We start from the raw sequence: 20220 nt of genomic DNA, 5'->3' as shown, positions 1-20220 counted from the left end.
ATAGATCCCAAACACAACAGCTGTTGGTGTACTTACCTTTGCGACAATCCCAGAAAGCACTAATTTACAAGAAATCATGTACATATCTATCAGTTTCATTTTCTGTACTCTTTAATAGCTGTGACACTTTAATTGGACTCTAATGGTCTTTTTATTGCACATATTTGTATAAATTTAAAAGTAGCTAAATCTGCTCTGTGCCACAGGAAGTAAATTAATACACACAGAAATGTAGCAGGGTTAATGTAAAGAACCATTTCTCAACCTCTGTCGTTATCAGGAAGTTTTAAAATTGCCTCTGCTTTCACCGCAGCTAGTCAGAAAATTAGAACTCCACTCCCAGCCATGTCTATTACCCTGCCTGTCTTGAGGGGTTCAAATAAAATTAATTTTAAAGGCTACATGAAGCCAGTTTCTAGTCACACGTAGCAATTCAGAAGTTCTTCTGTTATTCAGATTCCAGCTCAAGTACACTGGCTGCACACAGTACGTACACCTTTTTTTCTGCAGTACCTAAAATACAGTTGAATTCAGTCAGGTAGTGGAGCTGGTTGTATGCATCAAATTGAAATTGGTAACAAAACTGAAATCCCTAGCCCTTCTTGGGCTTCCAGTACAACCAAGGGAATACGGAATTGCTACAGCCAAGCTGCTTCACTTTCCTCTGCAGTATTCATAGAGTGTGTGTAAGTGTGCTGTTGTAGCATGGACCCCCAATATGTGCTGTATGGTTTGCAAGTTTCTCTCAAGTTGACTATTCCACAGCAAGGTTGGGTGGGTTTACTCTCCACCAACATCACCCAAGCTGAAGTTTCACAGGCCTATTAAGAAAACTTAAGGAAAATTGAGTATACATATGTTCTGGCAGCAAGTGAAGTGGTATGTGAAGACTGCCCGAACACCAGAGCTGTTGTGCACACAGCTGTTTTTGTTGGGGGACCCAAAAGAACTAGATGTATGAAGCCCCATTGTCAAGTTCACTTCAGACCAGTCATCTCAAACTGTGGGTTTCAAGCTTCACATTCCTTGTGATTGCTCTCCAGTATAGCTCAAGGACACAAGAATTTAAAAAGCTAAAATGAGGCTTATGGGGAGAATAAAGTATTGTATTGCCTGCAGCATGTTACCTTCTTGGCAGAGGGATCAGTCGTCCAACAAAAGTTAGGAACTATTGCTCCAGTCTTTGATCTTTCTTTCTTACAACTCAAAACTTCCTTTGGGCCTGAAACCTGTACATATACAGTGGTGGAACCTTAATTGCTTAATTGCCTTAATTGCTTTCTCCTGGTTGAAATTAGTAGGTCATTTTTGAAAATAATAGCAAATAAAATAGATAATTGATCTAAATATTGATAGGAAAAAAGTGATGGTAGGTAATGTGATAAAGAACTAACGAGCAGCTAAGGAATATGACCTGACATTGGAGACTGCAGAGTAATAAAAATAGTACAAAAAGAGTAAGATAGGAACTACTCAGGAAAGGTCTGACTCGAACAGATTCACCCTAACCCTCCAGCAAAGTGACATATTTGGACCTTGGTTTTAATGAAGTAAGTCTTTGCAATTAACCAATGATAATTCATAGCAAACTGTGGAGGAGAGCTACCCATTAGTGGGCAAGAAAGGCAGACAAGTAGTATCCAGTTGTATTATGATAGCTGCAATTGTACAAAGCATTCAGCGTTTCTAAGAATCAAGCCACTGCATCTGTTTCTATGTCAGCATGATGTGCTTTCCTGGTATCTAGTCATCAGTATTGTTTTCCATCTGCACTGCTGTGACAGAATGAGAAATGGGAGATTTTAGTAATGTACTGAAACTTTTTTTCTTGTCTTCCTCTTTTTGCCATCTGCCTAGCTGCTGGAGCAGAAACTATAACATGAATTACTGGCTGATCATCAGACTGCCCATTCTAATTGCTATCGGGGTGAGTATGGAGTACATGCAGTACTGCATGATGTGGTAGAAAGAGCGGAAATGCACATGGCTATTGTGCACGTCCAAAGGCTAATAACCTTTGGGGGTACTTACATTTTGATTCAGAAATGCAATTTGATGAAACTGAATTGTTTTCTGTCACTGGAATTCCTGACTAGCATAACGCTTGTTTTGGCCGTGCTGTCATGTTGTATTGGCAGTGCATGATAATAAAACAGCATGCCACAGTAATCTGGTTAGGTGCCGCGTGGGGAAACCTGCAGCAGGTAGCACAGAGAGACAGAAGGTAATATTCCAAATAATGGGCTCCAGAAGAGAAGCAAATTTTGTGGCATTGTGGAGAAATGCTGTGTTCTGCAGCTGCAATACTGTGGCGATGTCAGACCTCCAGCTAAGGCAGGAGGGTCAGCCCCCACACCTTGACTGTGTCTCACTCCCCAGAGATGTAGGTATGCGCCTCTACTTTGTTTAGTGAACTTCGTGCATTTTCAAAGGTGATTTGTGCATTCACTGAGGTATATTTTAGAGCATGATAGCTTAGCAAAGAATTGAAATCATTGGCAAATGCTGCAGCTGCAGAATAGCAGGATGCACAGGGATCTACAAATGTATACACAAACCAACTTTTTGAATACTTATGCATAGGTATTTTTTGATGATGATATAAATCCTTCTTTCATCTCTCCAGGTAAATTTCCTGATCTTTATCAGAGTTATATGCATCATCATCTCCAAACTACAAGCTAATTTGATGTGCAAAACTGACATAAAATGCAGGTATGTCATTTGGTGGTCTGACATTTTTTTTTACCTCTCAGAATGGAAGTAGACAAAGAAGTACATGAAAAGGAGTGGAATGACAGTAGCAGTTAAAGATCACAGACCCTGGGTAAATGCACAGGTTGTGGTGCATATTGGTATGACTCCTGGACAGCCAGTCTCCAGAGAAGCCTCTTGGTGAAGCCAGGGCAGGTGTTGTACCTTCATTATAGAGAAACAGAAGGCTTGATCTCTTTGTTCATGACTTTACCTTCCATAAAACCGGAAGAATATTAAGCAAGCAGGTATTTTCTAAATACTTGCAATATATGCAGGTACTTACATAATTTAAAAATATATATATGAGTGAGAGAAATAAAACCTTTAACTTCAGTGAATATCAAGGTGTGGGTCATTTTGAGTACTGCTCTTTGTTCTCCTTGCCAATTGTTACTAGGAAAAACTTTCAATCCTGGATTTACTAAGAACGTATATGATGTTTCAAGATGTCGAAAGTTATCACTGAAGTATTCGCTTCTTATTTTGCAGACTTTGCCCTGTCTATGTCTGTGTTACTCCTGTTATTTTATTACCTTGATAAGATTCTTAGTCGCATCCTTCATGTCTACATCTTGGAGAATATTTCTGTATTGCAGTCTGAAAAATACTGCAGAAAGAAGGTTCTTCACCGCGAGGGTGGTTGCACACTGGAACAGGCTCCCCAGTGAAGTAGTCACTGCACCAAGCCTGTCTGAATTTAAGAAGAGATTGGACTGTGCACTTAGTCACATGGTCTAAACTTTTGGGCAGACCTGTGCGGTGCCAGGAGTTGGACTTGATGATCCTTATGGGTCCCTTCCAACTTGGGATATTCTATGATTCTATAAGAACAAGTCTGCAGTAGGGTGAATTAATGAATGTGGAGCTACATGCTGTGATAGCTGTTCTACTACAGTTAGCTGACTTTGCTAGTTTGAAGTTGGATATTTCTTTGTTACAGCCTGCTAAGCTAGACACACCATGTATTTTTGTGTGTTCCCATCTGACTATAGAGTTGACTTGTATGTTACCTGCCTTCATTACCTCATGTGAAATTTAGGAAATCCTTTTGCGTGTTTGGAGCTAAAAGCAGAGAAAAGCACTCCTTCTAATGTGCTGCATGGTTTGCTTCCATTCATACTGAATATCCATGACCTTCATTTGCCAGGGTAAAATTTGCAGGGTAGAGTGGGGGGGAAGGCAGTTCCGTTGGCATGGGGCCATTTAAAAATCTGACTGTAAAATTATCTTATCAAGGGAGAAAGCCCTTGCTCTCAGAACTTCTGTAAGCAACAGGTAGGTTTGATACAGCTGAACCATTTCTTAGAGGTGCATGTTAATTCTGTTCTTCATATTACATGGTCAAGAATCTGCTAATAATGCAGAGAGACTTTAGCAAGAAAGAATTTACCCAGCATCAGAACCTTCTTCATTGATGACGACTAAAGTCTTGGAGATCTTTCTGGCAGTTGGTAGTTATAGACAAAAGCTTTGGAGAAATCTGCCTTTACCCAAAAGATTTTGGTTCATTGGTATGCCTGTCATGATTACAAGACCAATAGACAGAGATACCTGTATCAGAATATTTTTCCTGTTCTTTTCTGCTCAGAGAGACTGGTAAAGACTTGGGTGGAGGGAAGACAGAATGTGGAATGTATTTTCCTAAACAAGACCAGTCTGGGTGCCCTTGAAAGTCACTAGCTTAGATACAGTTGTGTATGGAAAGGAGAAAAGTCTGCTGCTCTCAGGAAAATTTCTACATCTGCTCTCACGTGATGCCCGTTCAGCTGATGAAGAGCTAGTGTTCACTGTTCAGTATGGCAGCAAATCCCATTTCTTTATGTAAGGACTAGGAGTGTGGAAAACGTAGAAGGAGGTGCTGAGAACTGGGTTTATTCAGCACAGAGAACAGGCTAGGCAAGGATTTGCTTGCAGTTCCAGCTACCTAAAGATGATTATAGAGAGGCTGGAGCTGGACCTTTTACAGAGGCGCACAGTGAAAGGACAAGGGGCAGTGGTCTCAAGTTATAGCAACAGGGTTTCCATTTGCATGTCAGAGGTGGGAAAAAAAAATGAAATGAGAGTGATCTGATGCTGGAAACTGGGCCCAGAGTATCTGAACTGGAGATATATAAAGCTTGGCTGGACACAGCCTTGAGCAACCTGCTGTGAACTAGAATTGGACTAGTGGCTTCCAGAGATCTTTTCCAACCTGAACGTTTATGTGATTCAGAATAAACAATCCAGGGCACACAAGATTTACTGACAACCCTGCTTTCTGGTCAAGTGATTCTGCACCTACCAAAGCGTCTCATGGCAGGTCGTCGGGAGACACTGGCAGTGTTGTCTGGTTCTGTGGCCCAGGATAGTTCTATAAGCTCCCACGTGGGGTTCAGGGCCTTTTCATTATCCTGTTGGGTGATTTAGCGTGTATGCCTATCAAAAGAGAGTTAAGGACCATTCTTGTCAATGTTTTTTCTGTAGTTGTAACCCTGAGCATTGCTCTCCCACTGATGAAAAATATTTTACTTCAGATTAGTGTCTTTTTTCGTTTGCTAGCTGTGTCTTTGAACTTGCCGTTTAAATCAGGGAGTCATCAGTCACTCTAAGGCAGTTTAACTGCTTTTACGAAGTGTTGTGCAGTGACAGTTAGTTACAGTGTTTTGAAGATTTAACGCACCACGGAGGTGGGAAGGAATACTCCTCCCTTTGCCAAGGTATTTTTAAAAGATTCCAGACACTGATAGACTGTTTCTTTCAGGCTATCAACAAGGTAGGTTTTGATCATATTTCCCACCTATAGACGGGGAAGAGGGTATATGGGAAGGCATCTTGGGGTACAAGAAAGCATGTGACCTGCTCCTGAGTTTGGCAGGCTTTCTAGGTGAAAAACAGCCAGGAGCTGAACAGATAGCATTACTGAGAGCAGCGAGTGGTCTGCGGTGAGTGGCAATTAAAACATACTGAAACCTACTATGGTTTTGTTTTGAGGATTTTTTTTTTTTTCTGCAGCCTCTGGAGGAGGAGACTGCAACACAAAGTAGCACAGTGAGCAAAGTTCACAGTGTGTCAGAAACAGTGGTGATCGCTGGGATCAACAATGATCTATTCAGTGGCTTTTTTTTTTTTTCTTTGTGATCTTAGGCTGGCCAAGTCTACGCTGACGCTGATCCCACTGCTGGGGACTCACGAGGTCATCTTTGCCTTTATTACTGATGAGCATGCCAGAGGGATGCTGCGCTTCGTGAAGCTTTTTACTGAACTCTCCTTTGCTTCTTTCCAGGTAGCGCTCACAGTCTGCACCTGTGGATAAGATATTTTGTAACTGCTGTTTGGGGACCTGCTTACTCTCTCATTCATTGCACGCTCCCTGTTCTTTATATTTCTCAATTTAGCACTGGATATTACAGGTTTATGACAGTGGAAGCGAAAGCATGAGAAGTAATTTTTAATAGCTAGTTTAGATGTTAGTGTCACTTATTTTCAATAAGTCTTACATTTCCCACAATAAACTGGTATTGCTATCCTTGTATTAATCTCTGCTTCCTATGGGACACCTCAAGGCAATAACAAAATTATCTGTGATTTCCTGTAATTGTATAATGGCATTGCTGAAAGCAAATTTTGTGCCTTCTCTTGTGTTTTTGATACTCCTTTGAAAATCTGTGCTGTGAGAGGTAGTTGTCTACAGCTGCAACTGCATGCGAGGCGAATGTAGATTTACAGTGATTTTTATTTAGCTGTTGCCTTAGGTAAAGCCATTTTAAAAGAATCTCCTTGTCTAAAGGAATCATTATTCATCTAGTTTCCCTGCTCACCCACTCAATCCCTGTTTATCAAGCACAGAGCTGTACTTGAGCTCACTGTGAATTGTTCATATATGAAGTGTATATGGCTAGAAACCAGATAAGGAAAAAGAAGGGGGAAAGAATTGTTTGGAAAAAATGACAGAGGCTGAAGAAAACAGCAACTTACTTTTCCTAAGATCGTGTGCTTTAAGACATAGTTTGGTCATACTTCTCTGCCATCAGGGCTGCCAGAGACCACAGATTGTCTCCATCTTTCAGTCTTGTTTTTCTCTCACCATGGAACATGCTGGTGTGAAGCTCACCCCTCTGCAGGCTTGCTTGGCAAAGTGGGACAACTGCTCTGCTCTGCTCACTCCTCTTCTGTTTTTTGTTGATTTCAGGGGCTGATGGTTGCAATTCTCTACTGTTTCATCAATAATGAGGTAAGAGAGACACTAGGAGTTGTTCCAATTTGCCTTATCAGCATCCACTGTAGAAAAAGGAAATTGAAAATGGTCTTGAACTGCTAAATGGTCTTAAACTGCTAAAAGTTGCGTTTAGGGCCTTTTTTTTTATTTTACTTTTTCTGCAGATCCTCCTCTGTACAATTACACAGAATAACTCTTCAGACAAATGTTGTTGGAAGGAATTCAGGCAGTATAATTTAGGGCCACTATTTGTAGACCTGAAATCTTGCAAGTTTCTTGCTCACATTTGTATAGTTTTCACTGCTGGAACTTTCCTTTTATTGAGAATTAGAGCTGCTCTCCTTTATCCATCTCAAAGTGCTTCTAATTTGCTTGTTTTGATGAACGCGGGAGTAGAGCTCTTTTTATTATGAGAACTCAGATCATCTAGCTGGTTAAGTTGTAGTCCTCATGGCGAATGTCTGTATGGTTTGGTTTAGTTTGGTTTCTGTATGGCCCAGCTACTGAAGATACCATCAATCCCTCATTGAAATGGAGCACTGAACTTCAAGGAGTAGTGAGCTCTCCCAAAGGCTCAAAAGAAATAAAATCAGAGCTTTGAGTTAATTTGAATATGAGTACTATCTTCTAGGGCATCTGCTGAACCCCAGCCCTGTTAGGGTAGAATATTGTTCAGTTTCTGTATTGCAAGAACCTCTCATGTTACCTTCTAAGTGATTATTATTATTCATTCACTCAGCAGCCAGGTTTGCAAGGGATGCAAACATCAGTAATTTGGCAGCACATTATTAATTCTAACGCACATCAGTGTGTTTTGCATTCACGCTAAATCTACTTTTAAATATGACACTGTAATCTAAGATCATCCATTGGGAGATAGGCCTCATCAAAGAACTGGAATCAATAGAAAAAATGTTCTAATTGTGTCATTATGGCCTGGCTGGAGTCAACAAAAAAGCAGCAGGCATCTTGAATGAAGGCCTGCAGGAGACTGTTCACTTTTGTAGCTGTGGGTTAATTTAGTTTAAGTGAATGTGGTAATGGTTTAAGCGAACGTGTACCACTTATGAAAATCAGAAGTGGGTAGCAGCAGGATTTGCTCAAGTATGAGTTGAAGAATATTCGTTTAAAATTCCTTGTACAGCTTTACAGGTGTAAATCTTGAAATGAAGCACAGTCTGTTGCTGCATCATGCATTTCTTTTGATTCACTTTAGCCTTTGCTCATACATCCCCTGCACAGCTGCAGCCAGGTCTCTAGTGAGTAATACTGAATAATTTCCTCCATGAAATTTCATTCCTACAAGGGCAAAGTTACATCATAGCCCAATTGAATACAAACAAATTACCCGATACCAGGTACGCTTGCTTCTTTTGATGGAACTTCCTGTGAGGTAGCCCTCCTAAAGGATGTTTCTAAGGGATCCTCGAAATCTCATGTTGTTCTACTTCTCTTGCATTTGTACAGTAATGAAAATGTAATCATAATGTGTTCAGCTTCACAGAAAGCTGAACAACAATGTATGCGAAATTCTTGGTTTTCAAACTATTATTCTTCTGACAGACTGTTTGTGCCTGAAGCCAATCCCCATTTGCAGTATGGACTGTATTTTTATTTTTGTCTGTGACTCAATGACAGCTTTTCTTTTTCATTAACCGTACTTCCTAAGGTTTTTGCAATTGCTGGTACCAGATCAAGGGTAGAAATAAAGCTAGAAGTTTTATTAGTTTCCTTTCACAGTATCTACTTATAGAAAAACATTAAAATATATTCATATTTCAGTCACATTTCAGCTGAAAGAATGCTAGTATTGCTCTGAAACAAACTGCAGGATCTCATCAGATTGTCTGTTATCACCAGTGTTATTTTGAAAATGAGCAGGGTTTAATATGATTAGTTTTTCTGCAGTTAGTGCTGCTTTCTATAAGAAATATTCTAACCAGAGAGACTCTGTGTCTTTCCACCAGAGTCAGTTTAAGCTGAATCAGGTTGCATTCTCTATAGTCTTGCTTCTCTTTTTTGCCTCCTTCCTGTTGCAGTGGAAGTACATTCAAGTCTCTTCCACATTAAAATAACCTGTCCTAACTCCAGGACTCCTGACTTCTTTTATTTACTGCCAACCCTTTCTTTTCATTGAGTATTCTCTACACAGACTATCTATTGAACTCCTCCACCAGCTCCATTCCCTGGCATTTCAGATCTACTTTCCTTTCATTGTGATTTATTGACATGTTTTTTGCCAAAGTTTAACTTCTCTGCAATCACATTCCAGGCTCATTGCCACACCTAATATCCTTGCCCATCAGCTGCATTAGTCTCAATCAGCTGCTCCCTGTGAGATACCTTTTCCGTCTTTAACCTCCACGACATTCTTTTCCAGGTTCTCATAACTCTTCCCTTTCTCTTAAAAATTTTTCTTCTTCCTCTTTCTTGTGGGAATTTCGCTCTTGGTTTCCTTATCCCTATATAGCTAATTTATGAGGAATCTCATCCATGCACAGAAGCTACTAGGCTATGATAATTCTGCTGGAAGATCTGTACATCAGCTTCTGTGCTCAAAATCTACAAAATAAATCTTAACCTATGCCACTGGTCACATCTTCACAGCCATCGAGGCAAAAATTCAATTCAATGCTGACACCAGAGCTGCTCTTTACCCTTTTCCTAACCTCTGGAGAGAAAATTAATGTTGTCATCCACATCCATTCCTAAGACATCATCTCTGATATGCTCTTTTATTCAGGTCTTTCCATTCACTTCATCTCAATCTTGCAGGCTATTTGTATCATAGCTCTAGGATACAACCTGTCATGTCCAGCCGGACTGAAGACTCATTTCCTTCCTTTCTCTGACTCTAAATACCCATTTGTATTGCTCATTGACTTAATCTGTCAGTAAGTACATTCATGCACTCTTTCAGGACCTACCTGTCAATGTCCAAAACTGCTTATTCCCAATGCTACCTATTAAATCAGATGTTCTCCATGCCCACAACGGGGGTGGTAGTATGATCAATTCTTATCCTACAGACAATATAGTCCTTGCATTTCGCTGTTTTCTGTTCTGTCTTTATCAAGCTGTTCTTCCTTATTCTTATACGGCAAGGTATTTCAGACACACTGTCTTTTTCCTCGTGTCTTTGTGTAGCTTTTGACACAACCACCACCCACAGTAATCATGGTAAAATACACGCTTTTTATCTCAGCACCTTTCCTTCTGTCCCATTTGGTTGTGATATCAGAGGGACAGATTCCACCCTCAGTAACACAGAAATGCAGTTGGTTCACAAATGCCTGTGCCAGGATAGTGCTTGTTACAAGGGCTGTAGCTCAAAGTTGACAAGCACTGCTGGAGGTAACCATCAAAGGAAGACAACTGCCTATGTATTATTTTGCTTCTTTTTTAGGGCTGCTTCCCAGTTTCAGTATTTGAAAATAAGCAGAGAAGAAAGCTTTACAGTAACTGGTTCCCTAGGAAGTTTCACTCAGAGTATGAAGGTTTCAGCAGCCTGCATGGGATGACAGGCCCGTGTTGGAACTGCCATCATTTATTTAGTCTCTTAGTGATCAGCACCAGACCCTAAAAGGAATAAAACAAAAAGGAACTCTCCAGAGAAGGCTCACTGAGTAACCTGCCCATATTGAACTTACTTCCAGGCTGAAGTACACACCCTAATGAGTCGATTACTGTAGTTACACTCCTGCCTTTTTCTAAATAGAGTAAAAAATGTTCAATTTTATGTCCTCTGCCTTATGTGTTAAAAGCTAATGGAGGTTCTTACTTCAGTCAAGTGGCAAGAACTTTGCCCATGGAACAGGAAGATCTAAATTCTGTTCTTGTCTGTGAAATACAAAAGCTGAAACCATGACAGTTGCAAAAGCCTTGGTGAACTTCCAAGTGAGTACAGCAGTTACACAGGTTAACCCAGAACCTGTGACCAGCTAGGTATGTAACTTAAAAAAAAAAAATAGTATCTGCAAAGATATTCTAATTGTTATTTAAAAACAGGGAAATAACATGTGGACTTTAATGTGCCAGTTTGTTGATATTTCAATTCTAAATAGTCTTTGTAATAAATAAATAAATAAATAAATATTCAAAGAATAAAAATAATCCCACACATGATAGTGTTCAAATGAAAACAGAAATTAAAGCAAGACTCTAGGAATACCTGTGGTTGCAGTACTAAGCTGGAAGCCAATCTTGTCAGTCATTTCATGACTGATATGCAAAATCAACTTAATTGTTAGTAGTTGTAGGGCATAGAGTACATTCGCTATTGCAGCTGAATACTATTTAGAATAAAATACTGAAGATAAAATTTCCTGGGACAATGTAGCTTTATGCAAGTGAATACCATCATTATCTTAAATATGGAATACCCTATGATGGACTAATGAGATAATTAGCTAATTTAAAACAGTAATATTGCAGATTTAAAGCATTGTCAGCTTTTCCGAACAGTGTGGTATGCTTATTTTTAACTTGCCCTTTCCTAATTGAATCATTTAAAGGTCTGATTATTTCTACATTCATTCTTTTTATTTCCTTCTTTGGACCTATTAGGTTCAGATGGAGTTTCGGAAAAGCTGGGAGCGGTGGAGATTGGAACATTTGTATGTCCAGAGAGACAGCAGTATGAAACCTCTGAAGTGTCCAGCCAACAGCATCAGTAGCGGAGGCACAGTAGGCAGTAGTGTCTATGCTGCCACTTGCCAGGCCACATTCAGCTAAGATTTCTGAAGGTGAATCAGACTGAGAACAATGAACTGTATAATATACCTGAAAACCCTGAAATACCCAAGCAAGTGGCTTAAGTGTGTCATCTCCAGCAAGAAACTTAAGTATATGCTGCTCATTGCCTGCAGGCTGTTGGACAAAGGTTTCTAGGGAGAGCAATCTGCTAATATAATCAACACATCAGAGGAAAAATTGATCATGTCTAAAGTAAGTTAAAAGAGTTTCTTCCTATTTGCACGCAAGGCCTCCAGGTGTCCAAAACTTAAGCATAGCATTGATCCAGTCTGAAACCACAGGGTCAATGGCTTATTACTGTTGAGTGGGCGAGCTGAGTGATCAACTGATTAAATTACAAGGATACAGAATATGATTATTGCCAAAAAAAAATTTACACTTTTATGGGGATAGCGTATGGTGCTATTACCAGTTTTAGAAAGAACTTAGTGGGACACAACATGTGTTTTAGGGGAGAATCAGTTTTGTAATACACTTTCCAAACCTAAAGTTCAAAATATGCTTACCTGTTTTACTAGGTAGGTGAAGAACAGCATCCTGAAGATCTGTAACTGCAGCAGGTAGTGTGGTGTATGTTCCTGAGTGCTCTTTTTAAGCTTCACTTAAAAAAATTAAACCAAAACCAGTATCTAGCAGGGGGGCTCTTTTTTATTAATAGGTCTCTGTTGACACTGATAGAAATATCCCCTGTATGCACAGTCCTTCAGCTTCTACATGACACTCTGCCTCTCCAGTTGCGTGCAGAAGTCAACCTGCAGTCACAATTGGTCTTACCAGACTTCACCTGCTTGGGACAGATTTGGCACTTCACAGTGCGGGCTCACTCTTCTCTGGTCTCTTCTCTAGCCTTGTCCGATTTCTGCAGGCCCACGAGCTACCTGCCAGGTGCCCTACCCGGGGTGGCAGGCAGGCGGGCAGGTTCCACCAGGCATGTCAAGGGCTGCATTTTCAGCACGGCGGACAGCTCCAGCTGCCCACCACCTCCCCTGCTTGCCCTCAGTGGGGTTTGGGAAGCCCCCACGGCGCAGCACCCAGAGCTCGATGGGCTTGTGTCACCTGCTAGAATCTGCGAGGGCTCTCGCAGAATATGCACCTATGCTGCTAATTAGCAGTTACCCTTGCTGCTGTTTACATGAGTTGCTGGAGAAAAAAATGGGGTACCTTTACAAGCAGACCTCGGTCTAGTGCATCACTTAATAACAGACATTACGTATTTTTACTCAGCTTAGATATTCAGGCTCCCTTTACAACAGAGACAAGGTGCGAGATACTAGGTCAGAGAATATCCCTGCCCATAGCCTTCCTGTAATGAGTAGCTGCCATAGCCTAGCAGTTAACTGCTCAGCAGAGAGAAAAAGAACATATTTTCAAGTCCCTCTTTGCACTTGAGTTCACATCCCCCAATGCCAAGAAAATGGACTGGATATTCTGGGATGTAATTCAGCATCTTCCCTGCCTGAAGCTAGATTGCTTTGCATGGAATTATTTAATCATTGTATTAGAATTCAAATTGCCAACAGGGTGGATTAGTTTTGTAATCAGCAGGTTAGAATCAAATTACACAGGATAGGTTACCTTCTTCTGCTATAATGCTTATAATTGAGCTCCAGGGAAAAAGTCAGACACATTTGTAGAAATCCACCACAGGTCTCGGGCTGGTTTATGTCTGCTTAGCATGCTTGCTACTATGCAGACCATTCCCAGGCTGTCCCTTCATAACTTCAGCTGCAGAGTTGACCTTGGAATGAAGCACCTCAGGTTCGTCTGTAAATTTAATACCTAGTTTCTACATTGTCACCATTAATACAATGCCTTACTACTACATATGTATGCTAATTGCTGTCCTGAAATTTAATTAATTAGCTTCTTGTATGTTGAGCATACCTGATGTTTCTACTTAACATCTACCATTAAGTGCTTTGGATAGGAAAAGTGGTAAAATTAGAGTCATTGGTAGGTGAAAAGGTGGTAACAGGTTAAATAAATACCTGTGTGATAACGCACACTGGAGGGACTGATTTCACCCACGAATAGTCAAGATAGGGCGCTAGTTTTCCAGGGCCCAGCTTGGTTGTGTGCAAACCCAGAAAAAACGTTCCTCCTACTTGCGCAGCTGTTAGCAAAATTAATTTTGCTATAGCAATAGGAAGTTATAGATGCGTTGTAACACACTATTTTGCTGGGAAAAAAAAAAAAGTATACATACCAAATGAAAGCTAATAGACATAGGAATAGACAGCAAAGTCCTTACAGGCGTGGCATCAAATCTGTACTTAGTTGCTGTCACAAAATTTGACATGCTTTTGAGCTACTAGGCTCCTTTTACCCCTCCCAGTGTCACTTAAAAACTGAGGGCTTTGGGCCCGTTGGAATAACTCCAGCACCAGCTGTCAAACTTACCTTCTTACATTATGACTTGTCAGAATCCAGCAGGAAAAAGAAAAAAAAAGGTATGTTAGACAAGCAGAGTTTTGGTGTGGTTTTTTTCCTCTCCAATTAAGCTCGCTTCTTCAAGCCTTTTAATATCCCCTTTACATACTGGTGAAACAACTCAGTGAAAGGAATTGCCACCAAAGCAGAGTAACAATAATATATTTTGAGAAATATTTTCAGCAAGGCCTAAACAATGATTTCTACATCGTACTTTATCTAGTTCAGTAAAATCTTTTACAAACCTATGTTGTTATTCATGACATCTCCATTTCAGAATTTATAACTTGCATTTATTTGAGTAGCATGAAATAAGCAAAGCAACACAAAGCACTGGAACAGATGAACTGTGTGTATTTTTATTTCTTGTGCCTTTCAGCTTCATGCTCATTTACTGTTGTAACTTGTTTCATAAAGTATTAAATAGAACAGTCTATAAATTCACCTGGACAATATGTAACTAGAGTTTATAGCAAATGAAAACTTTATTTCCATCATTGCTGCTATAAAGTTTCATAATTTCATAGATGTTACCTTATTTTTAATATTTATTTGCATGTCTTTCCTTGTTTAAAAAAACACCCACACGATCTGTGAAAGATGTCAGATTATCAACTCCCCATAAACATGTTTATTTTTATCCTCATGAATAAAGATTCAACTCACAAAATTCTATCACTTGCTGGTGTATTTTATTATTGTTTTTTTAAGTGTCACCTGACTATTTCTTACTTCTTAATTACCATAATACTTTCTAAGAATGTAAAGACTTACACTTCATGGAAGCAAAGGTTTTATTTGTACCACCATGTCCAGTACAACAACTGCTCTTAACCCGCAGAAGCTGTATTAATTAAAGACAAAATGGAGCACTTTATCTGTAGAGCATCAGAAGGAATCAGCAGAAAGAGTGAGAACTCTGTGGATTTTTACATCTCAGCTAGAGGATGGAGGAAGATGTGAAAGTGAGAAAATTCCGTGCTTGGCTTTAAGAAGCAGCATTTGGACTTTACGCAACAGACCAATACTAGAAACTAAAAAGTACTGCGGAGAGCTATTGAAAGATGCTTGGCATCGTTAAACATATTATTTGTACTTTAATCTATTACTCTCTGGTCCAATTGAACTTGATAAATGCTTCCTTTGATTTCCTTAACAAATGACAGAACCTGTAGTAACTCAATCCTTAACACTGTAAATCACTGTTAAAATACAAAAGGCATAATGAAACAGGATTTGAAAGACCAAGCTGTGATTTTTGTTCTTTACTCAGTACTCACAGGCATAAACTCTATTAGCTGCTCTTCACTATGGCAGTTATCAATGATTTGTTTCAATCATGTTTTGTTCCCGTATTTTAGAAATACCAGCGATCACACAGAAAGTGTATACCTGACAGTGTATGGAGTGATTGGAAGAGGCATCACCAGCTGTGCTATGGTAAAAAAAAAAAAAAATGAATCCAGTAACAGGGCAAATCCCTTTCTATCTGAGGGCTTCCTGCATTTCCACATCTGCTGCACGTTGACCCTAAATTTTAAAAAATTACAAAAAAAAAAACATTACCTGTCAGGAATAATAATCAAACCTTTTGTCTTACACTGCAGATGATAAAAGCTGTCACTTGAAGTGAACAGGGAACTTGCATCAAAATCAGATGTGTTAGACGAAACGCTTGAGTGTTAACAGAAGCACCCGCCTCAGCTGTTCTTATACTGCCTCATGTCTTCAGCAAGTGGGTTCCAGACAGAGCTGGCAAAGAAGAGCAGTTAATCACTTTATTAAAGCTGTTGTCAAGCAGCAGCCTTCCTGCCACCACTATTAAGGATACCAGGTGCAGAAACTGACCAGCTGCCAAGCTGACGGCCAGCTGTGCGAGGGCCGTGCCCCTCAGAGCCCTTCCAGCACCGCTCAGAGCAGCTGCTTTCCGCTTCGGTGCCTGCCAGCCGGGCCCGGGGCCACCCCCCAGGAAAGGAGACCAGAGCTACGCTTTGCTACGGCTTTATTCGGGTCCGAGCCGCGCCCGGGGCCGGCCCCCTTCCCTCCTCGTCCCGCAGCAGGCCGGTGCTGAGGCGAGGGGGCCGTGCCCGGCGGCCAGGCGCTACCTCCCGGCGGCCGGCCGGTAGTGCAGCTCCCGCTCCAGCTGCTCGGCCGTCAGCGTCCCGGCGATGGCGGCGCAGCCGGGGTTGAACACGGAGTAGGCGCTCAGCTCGCCCGGCCGCCGCTCGCCGGGGCCGCGGGTGCCGGCGTACATCCAGTACAGGAGGGAGACGACGAAGAAGGGCAGCCCCAGCTCCAGCTCGGCGAACAGCGCCAGCAGCACGGCCCACAGCAGCACCTTCAGCGCCAGCACCAGCAGCGGCCGCGCCGGCTCCGTCGCCGCCGGGACGGGACGGGGCTGTGGAGGCAGCAGCGAGGCGCGGCGTCAGGCACCGGCCCGCCGCCGCTACCGCCGCCGCTACCACCGCACGCCCCCTACCCGCCCACCACTGCGCTCACCTGGCCGCCGCGATCCGGGCCCTCCGAGGCCTCCGGAGCCGCGGCCTTTCCCGGCGGCTCCTCGGAGAGCGGCGGGAGGCGGGCGGCGGCGGAGCCGGTGGTGGTGCCGCGGGCGGCCCGAAAGCGGGCGAGGCGCTGCTCCACGGCAGCCGCCATGGCCGCCCCGCGGCTGCGCAAGGGCGGGGCAGCGGCCGCGCCTGTGACGCCTCAGCGGAGGGCGGGCGGGGCACGGGTGGGGGATCGCGCGCGCCGCCCTGCGGGCCGGCCGGAATGGGGAGTCAGATTGCGGGGTCCCCCAGCGCTGTGAAAACCAAATTTCGGAGGTTTTAGGCCTCTGAAAACACGGGGAGATGGCCAGATGGGTAGTCGCGCCTTTCCGTGCAGAATAGGTAGGGGACCCCACTACGTAGCTCTGAAGAAAAGTTGGACGTGACTGAAAGCCTCCCCTTTTTCTTTCCTTTTTTTATTTTTAAATCTTAAAGACTAACGTCAACACCAAAAAGAAAAGGAAACAGAGGGAAGAAAGCATGGGGTGACCAAAGGACGCACAGGGAGAATGAGATGTTAGCTGCTCTGGTGACTCCAGTGTTTGTATTGACGCCTGAGCGGCCATTTTGTGAAAACACTGGGCAGCACCAGAAGGGACAGCAACATGGCGGACACACGTGTTGGGCCCTGCACGAAGCCCTACTCATTTGGCCTGTCCTAGGTGGCTGCTGCTCTCAGGGAGGCTGAGAGGCACCGGGGATGACCCAGCACCACCCTGCTTCTGGCCATGGAGAAAGACATGATGGCCAAGCCAGCAGGGCCCCACGGAAGTAGGCTCTGCACGGTGGCACATCCAGACAGGCCCATCCTTCTCTCTGTTTAACCAAAAAATTAAACTCAGGAGAAGCAGCTCTGTCACATTGTCTTTCAGCTATCATTACAGCTGAGAAATAGAAATTTATTTACAGGAGCTTGCTCTTAGCCTCCAGAGTAGAGCATTTATCACTTTCCAGCAGTAATAGTTACCAATGAGACATCATTTCATCCTGCAGTGCTGTTTCCAGTCACTTATAGCTTTCTCAGAAGTGACCTTTAGGGCTGAATATCTCATGCATGTGTCAGCCTAGAAGTAAACATGAGAAGTCTAATAAAAAAACAATTTGGGTGTTCTTAAGTTATCTTAATGTGGAAAATTTTATTTTATTTTACTTTTTCCAACTAAATCATTTTTCAAATGCCTATTTTATGCTTGGTTACAAAATAACTTTTCTTTCAACCTTCAGACTTTGAAAAAAGTGCCACAGTGAATGACATTTTTCTCTTTATTTGTGGAAATTTGATTTTGAAATCACAATCCAAAATGTTTTAGGATATCCTACACATGACATTATTTGATTTTGATTTTTTTTTCTTCCTCTTACACTACTGCTCATGAAAACAATGCCTCCAAGAAGTGATGGGTAGTTCCACAATTTATGCTCTGCATGTGTCATTAGTCAAACTAATAGTTAAAGCTGAGTTTAATTTTATTCAAATTTTACTGTTTTATCATGTTTTTGCTAGCATGCAAATAGCTATTTTATAGCTTTGTTGGGCTACCTATATTACTGTGTATTGTTAGAAAACACATAAAAGAGTGCCATGAATCATGCCTTTGAAGTGTAAGTGCACTACAGTAACATCATCCGTAAATGAGCGTTACACAGCAGACAAATACCTAAACAAATTTTATACATAGCGTCTTAAATGACTTCAGCAGATCATTTTTGTAAATGAACAGCTTAATTGCATAGATATTTAGTGTTTTTTGTTTGTTTAACAAACCATCTGGACAATTTATTCTGGACTCCAGTGCTTAAAAGGGTTCAAGACAGTTCAACAAGCCCTATCTTTGTATCCTCATCTAGTGACTGGAAGGGCAGGAGAGTGCATTGAGAATTGGAGGAACAATTCTTTGGGACGTTTGAAGTGCTTAGTGCCTTTCTCCCTATGTATAAGAAAAACAAATTAACCATAGGTTTTTGTAGTGTGTAGTGTTTAGGCAAGCTAGACACCCGCAAATCTATGGGCCCTGATGGGATGCACCAGAGGGTGCTGGGGGAGTTGGCGGATGTGATTGCTGGGCCGCTTTCCATCATCTATCAGCAGTCATGGTCATCTAGAGAGGTCCCAGATGACTGGAGACTTGCAAATGTGACACCCATCTATAAGAAGAGTCATAAGGAGGACCTGAGGAACTACAGGCCTGTGAGCCTGACTTTGGTGGCAGGAAAGGTGATGGAACAGGTCATCTGGAGTGCAATCACACAGCATATGAAGGACAACTGGGGGATCAGGCCAAGTCAGCATGGGTTCATGAAAGGCAAGTCCTGCCTGACCAACCTCATCTTCTTCTATGACCAGGTGACCTCGCTGGTGGATGAGGGAAAGGCTGTTGACGTAGTCTACCTAGACTTCAACAAAGCCTTTGACATGGTATCCCATAGTGTTCTCCTGGAGAAGCTGGAGGCCCATGGCTTGAACAGGTACACTCTTTGCTGGGTTAAAAAGTGGCTGTATGGCCAAGCCCAGACAGTAGAGGTAAACAGAGTGAAATCCAGCTGACAACAGGTCACCAGTGGTGTTCCCCAGGGGTTGGTGTTGGGGCCCATTCTCTTTAATGTCTTTATTGATGACTTGGATGAGGGAATTGAGGGCACCCTCACTAAGTTTGCAGATGACACCAAGTTGGGGGGAAGTGTTGATCTTCCGGAGGGTAGGAAGGCCCTGCAGAGCGACCTGGACAGGATGGATCGATGGGCAGAGGCCAATGGGATGAGGTTCCACATGGCTAAGTGCCTGGTCCTGCACTTTGGCCACAACAACCCCATGAAATGCTACAGGCTTGGGGTAGAGTGGCTGGAAAGCTATGCAGAGGAAAGGGATCTGGGGGTGTTGGTCAACACTTGCCTGAACATGAGCCAGCAGTGTGTGTGGGTAGCCAAGAAGGCCAACGGCATCCTGACCTGTATCAGGAATAGTGTAGCCAGCAGGACCAGGGAGGTGGTCGTCCCCCTGTACTCTGCTCTGGTGAGGCTGCACCTTGAGTACGATGTTCAGTTTTGGGCCCCTCACTTCAAGAAAGACATTTAGGCTCTGGAACGTGTCCAGAGAAGGGCTACAGAGCTGGTGAAGGGCCTGGAACACAAGTGCCATGAGGAGCAGCTGAATGAACTGGGGTTGTTTAGTCTGGAGAAGAGGATGCTCAGGGGAGACCTTGTTCCTCTCTACAACTACCTGAAAGGAAGGTGTGGGGAGCTGGCGGTCAGCCTCTTCTCACAGGTAACTAGTGATAGGACTAGAGGGAATGGCCTCAAGTTGTACCGGGGGAGGTTTAAGTTGGAAATGAGGAGACAGTTATTCTCAGAAAGAGCAGTCAGGCATTGGAATGGGTTGCCCAGGGAGGTGGTGGAGTCACCGTCCCTGGGAGGTTTAAGGAGAGGTTGGACATGGTGCTTAGGGACATGGTTTAGTGGGTGACATTGGTCGTAGAGCGATGGTTGGACCAGATGATCTTGAAGGTCTTTTCCACACTTAATGATTCTATGATACTAATA

General features: G+C 42.6%; 2 protein-coding genes and 1 long non-coding RNA gene across 3 annotated transcripts in view; 2 read left to right on the top strand and 1 right to left on the bottom strand.

Annotated features, from left to right (window-relative positions):
• GLP1R (glucagon like peptide 1 receptor) overlaps positions 1 to 14970 on the top strand; it is an 89976-nt gene extending 75006 nt beyond the window's left edge. The window contains exons 9-13 of the mRNA XM_048080074.2: positions 1858 to 1927; positions 2627 to 2715; positions 5881 to 6019; positions 6926 to 6967; positions 11519 to 14970. Of these exons, the coding sequence (XP_047936031.2) occupies positions 1858 to 1927; positions 2627 to 2715; positions 5881 to 6019; positions 6926 to 6967; positions 11519 to 11686 (508 nt within the window). The 3' untranslated portion in view covers positions 11687 to 14970. The remainder of the gene's footprint in view (positions 1 to 1857; positions 1928 to 2626; positions 2716 to 5880; positions 6020 to 6925; positions 6968 to 11518) is intronic.
• Positions 14971 to 16122: 1152 nt separating this feature from the next.
• Positions 16123 to 16792, bottom strand: SAYSD1 (SAYSVFN motif domain containing 1). The gene is made up of 2 exons (XM_048080078.2): positions 16637 to 16792; positions 16123 to 16535 (listed from the first exon to the last, which is right to left on the bottom strand). Exons 1-2 carry the CDS (start codon positions 16790 to 16792, stop codon positions 16239 to 16241), a joined length of 453 nt encoding a protein of 150 aa, XP_047936035.1. The 3' UTR covers positions 16123 to 16238.
• A 30-nt stretch (positions 16793 to 16822) lies between these two features.
• Positions 16823 to 17535, top strand: LOC136790370 (uncharacterized). The gene is made up of 2 exons (XR_010830198.1): positions 16823 to 17025; positions 17119 to 17535. It is a non-coding gene; the product is annotated as an uncharacterized lncRNA (long non-coding RNA).
• The last annotated feature ends 2685 nt before the right edge of the window (positions 17536 to 20220 follow it).

Source organism: Anser cygnoides, chromosome 3 (assembly GCF_040182565.1).
Source record: "Anser cygnoides isolate HZ-2024a breed goose chromosome 3, Taihu_goose_T2T_genome, whole genome shotgun sequence".
NCBI lineage: Eukaryota > Metazoa > Chordata > Aves > Anseriformes > Anatidae > Anser > Anser cygnoides.
The sequence above is the reverse complement of the archived record's forward strand: the minus strand, read 5'-3'. Positions and strand labels throughout refer to the sequence as shown.

Excerpts from the sequence above, each read along its gene's own strand:
- SAYSD1 (XM_048080078.2), bottom strand. The coding sequence starts at position 16,792 with ATGGCGGCTGCCGTGGAGCAGCGCCTCGCCCGCTTTCGGGCCGCCCGC. Across the intron at positions 16,536-16,636 it reads GCCCGGATCGCGGCGGCCAG|CCCCGTCCCGTCCCGGCGGC; the intron begins GTGAGCGCAGTG and ends CTGCCTCCACAG.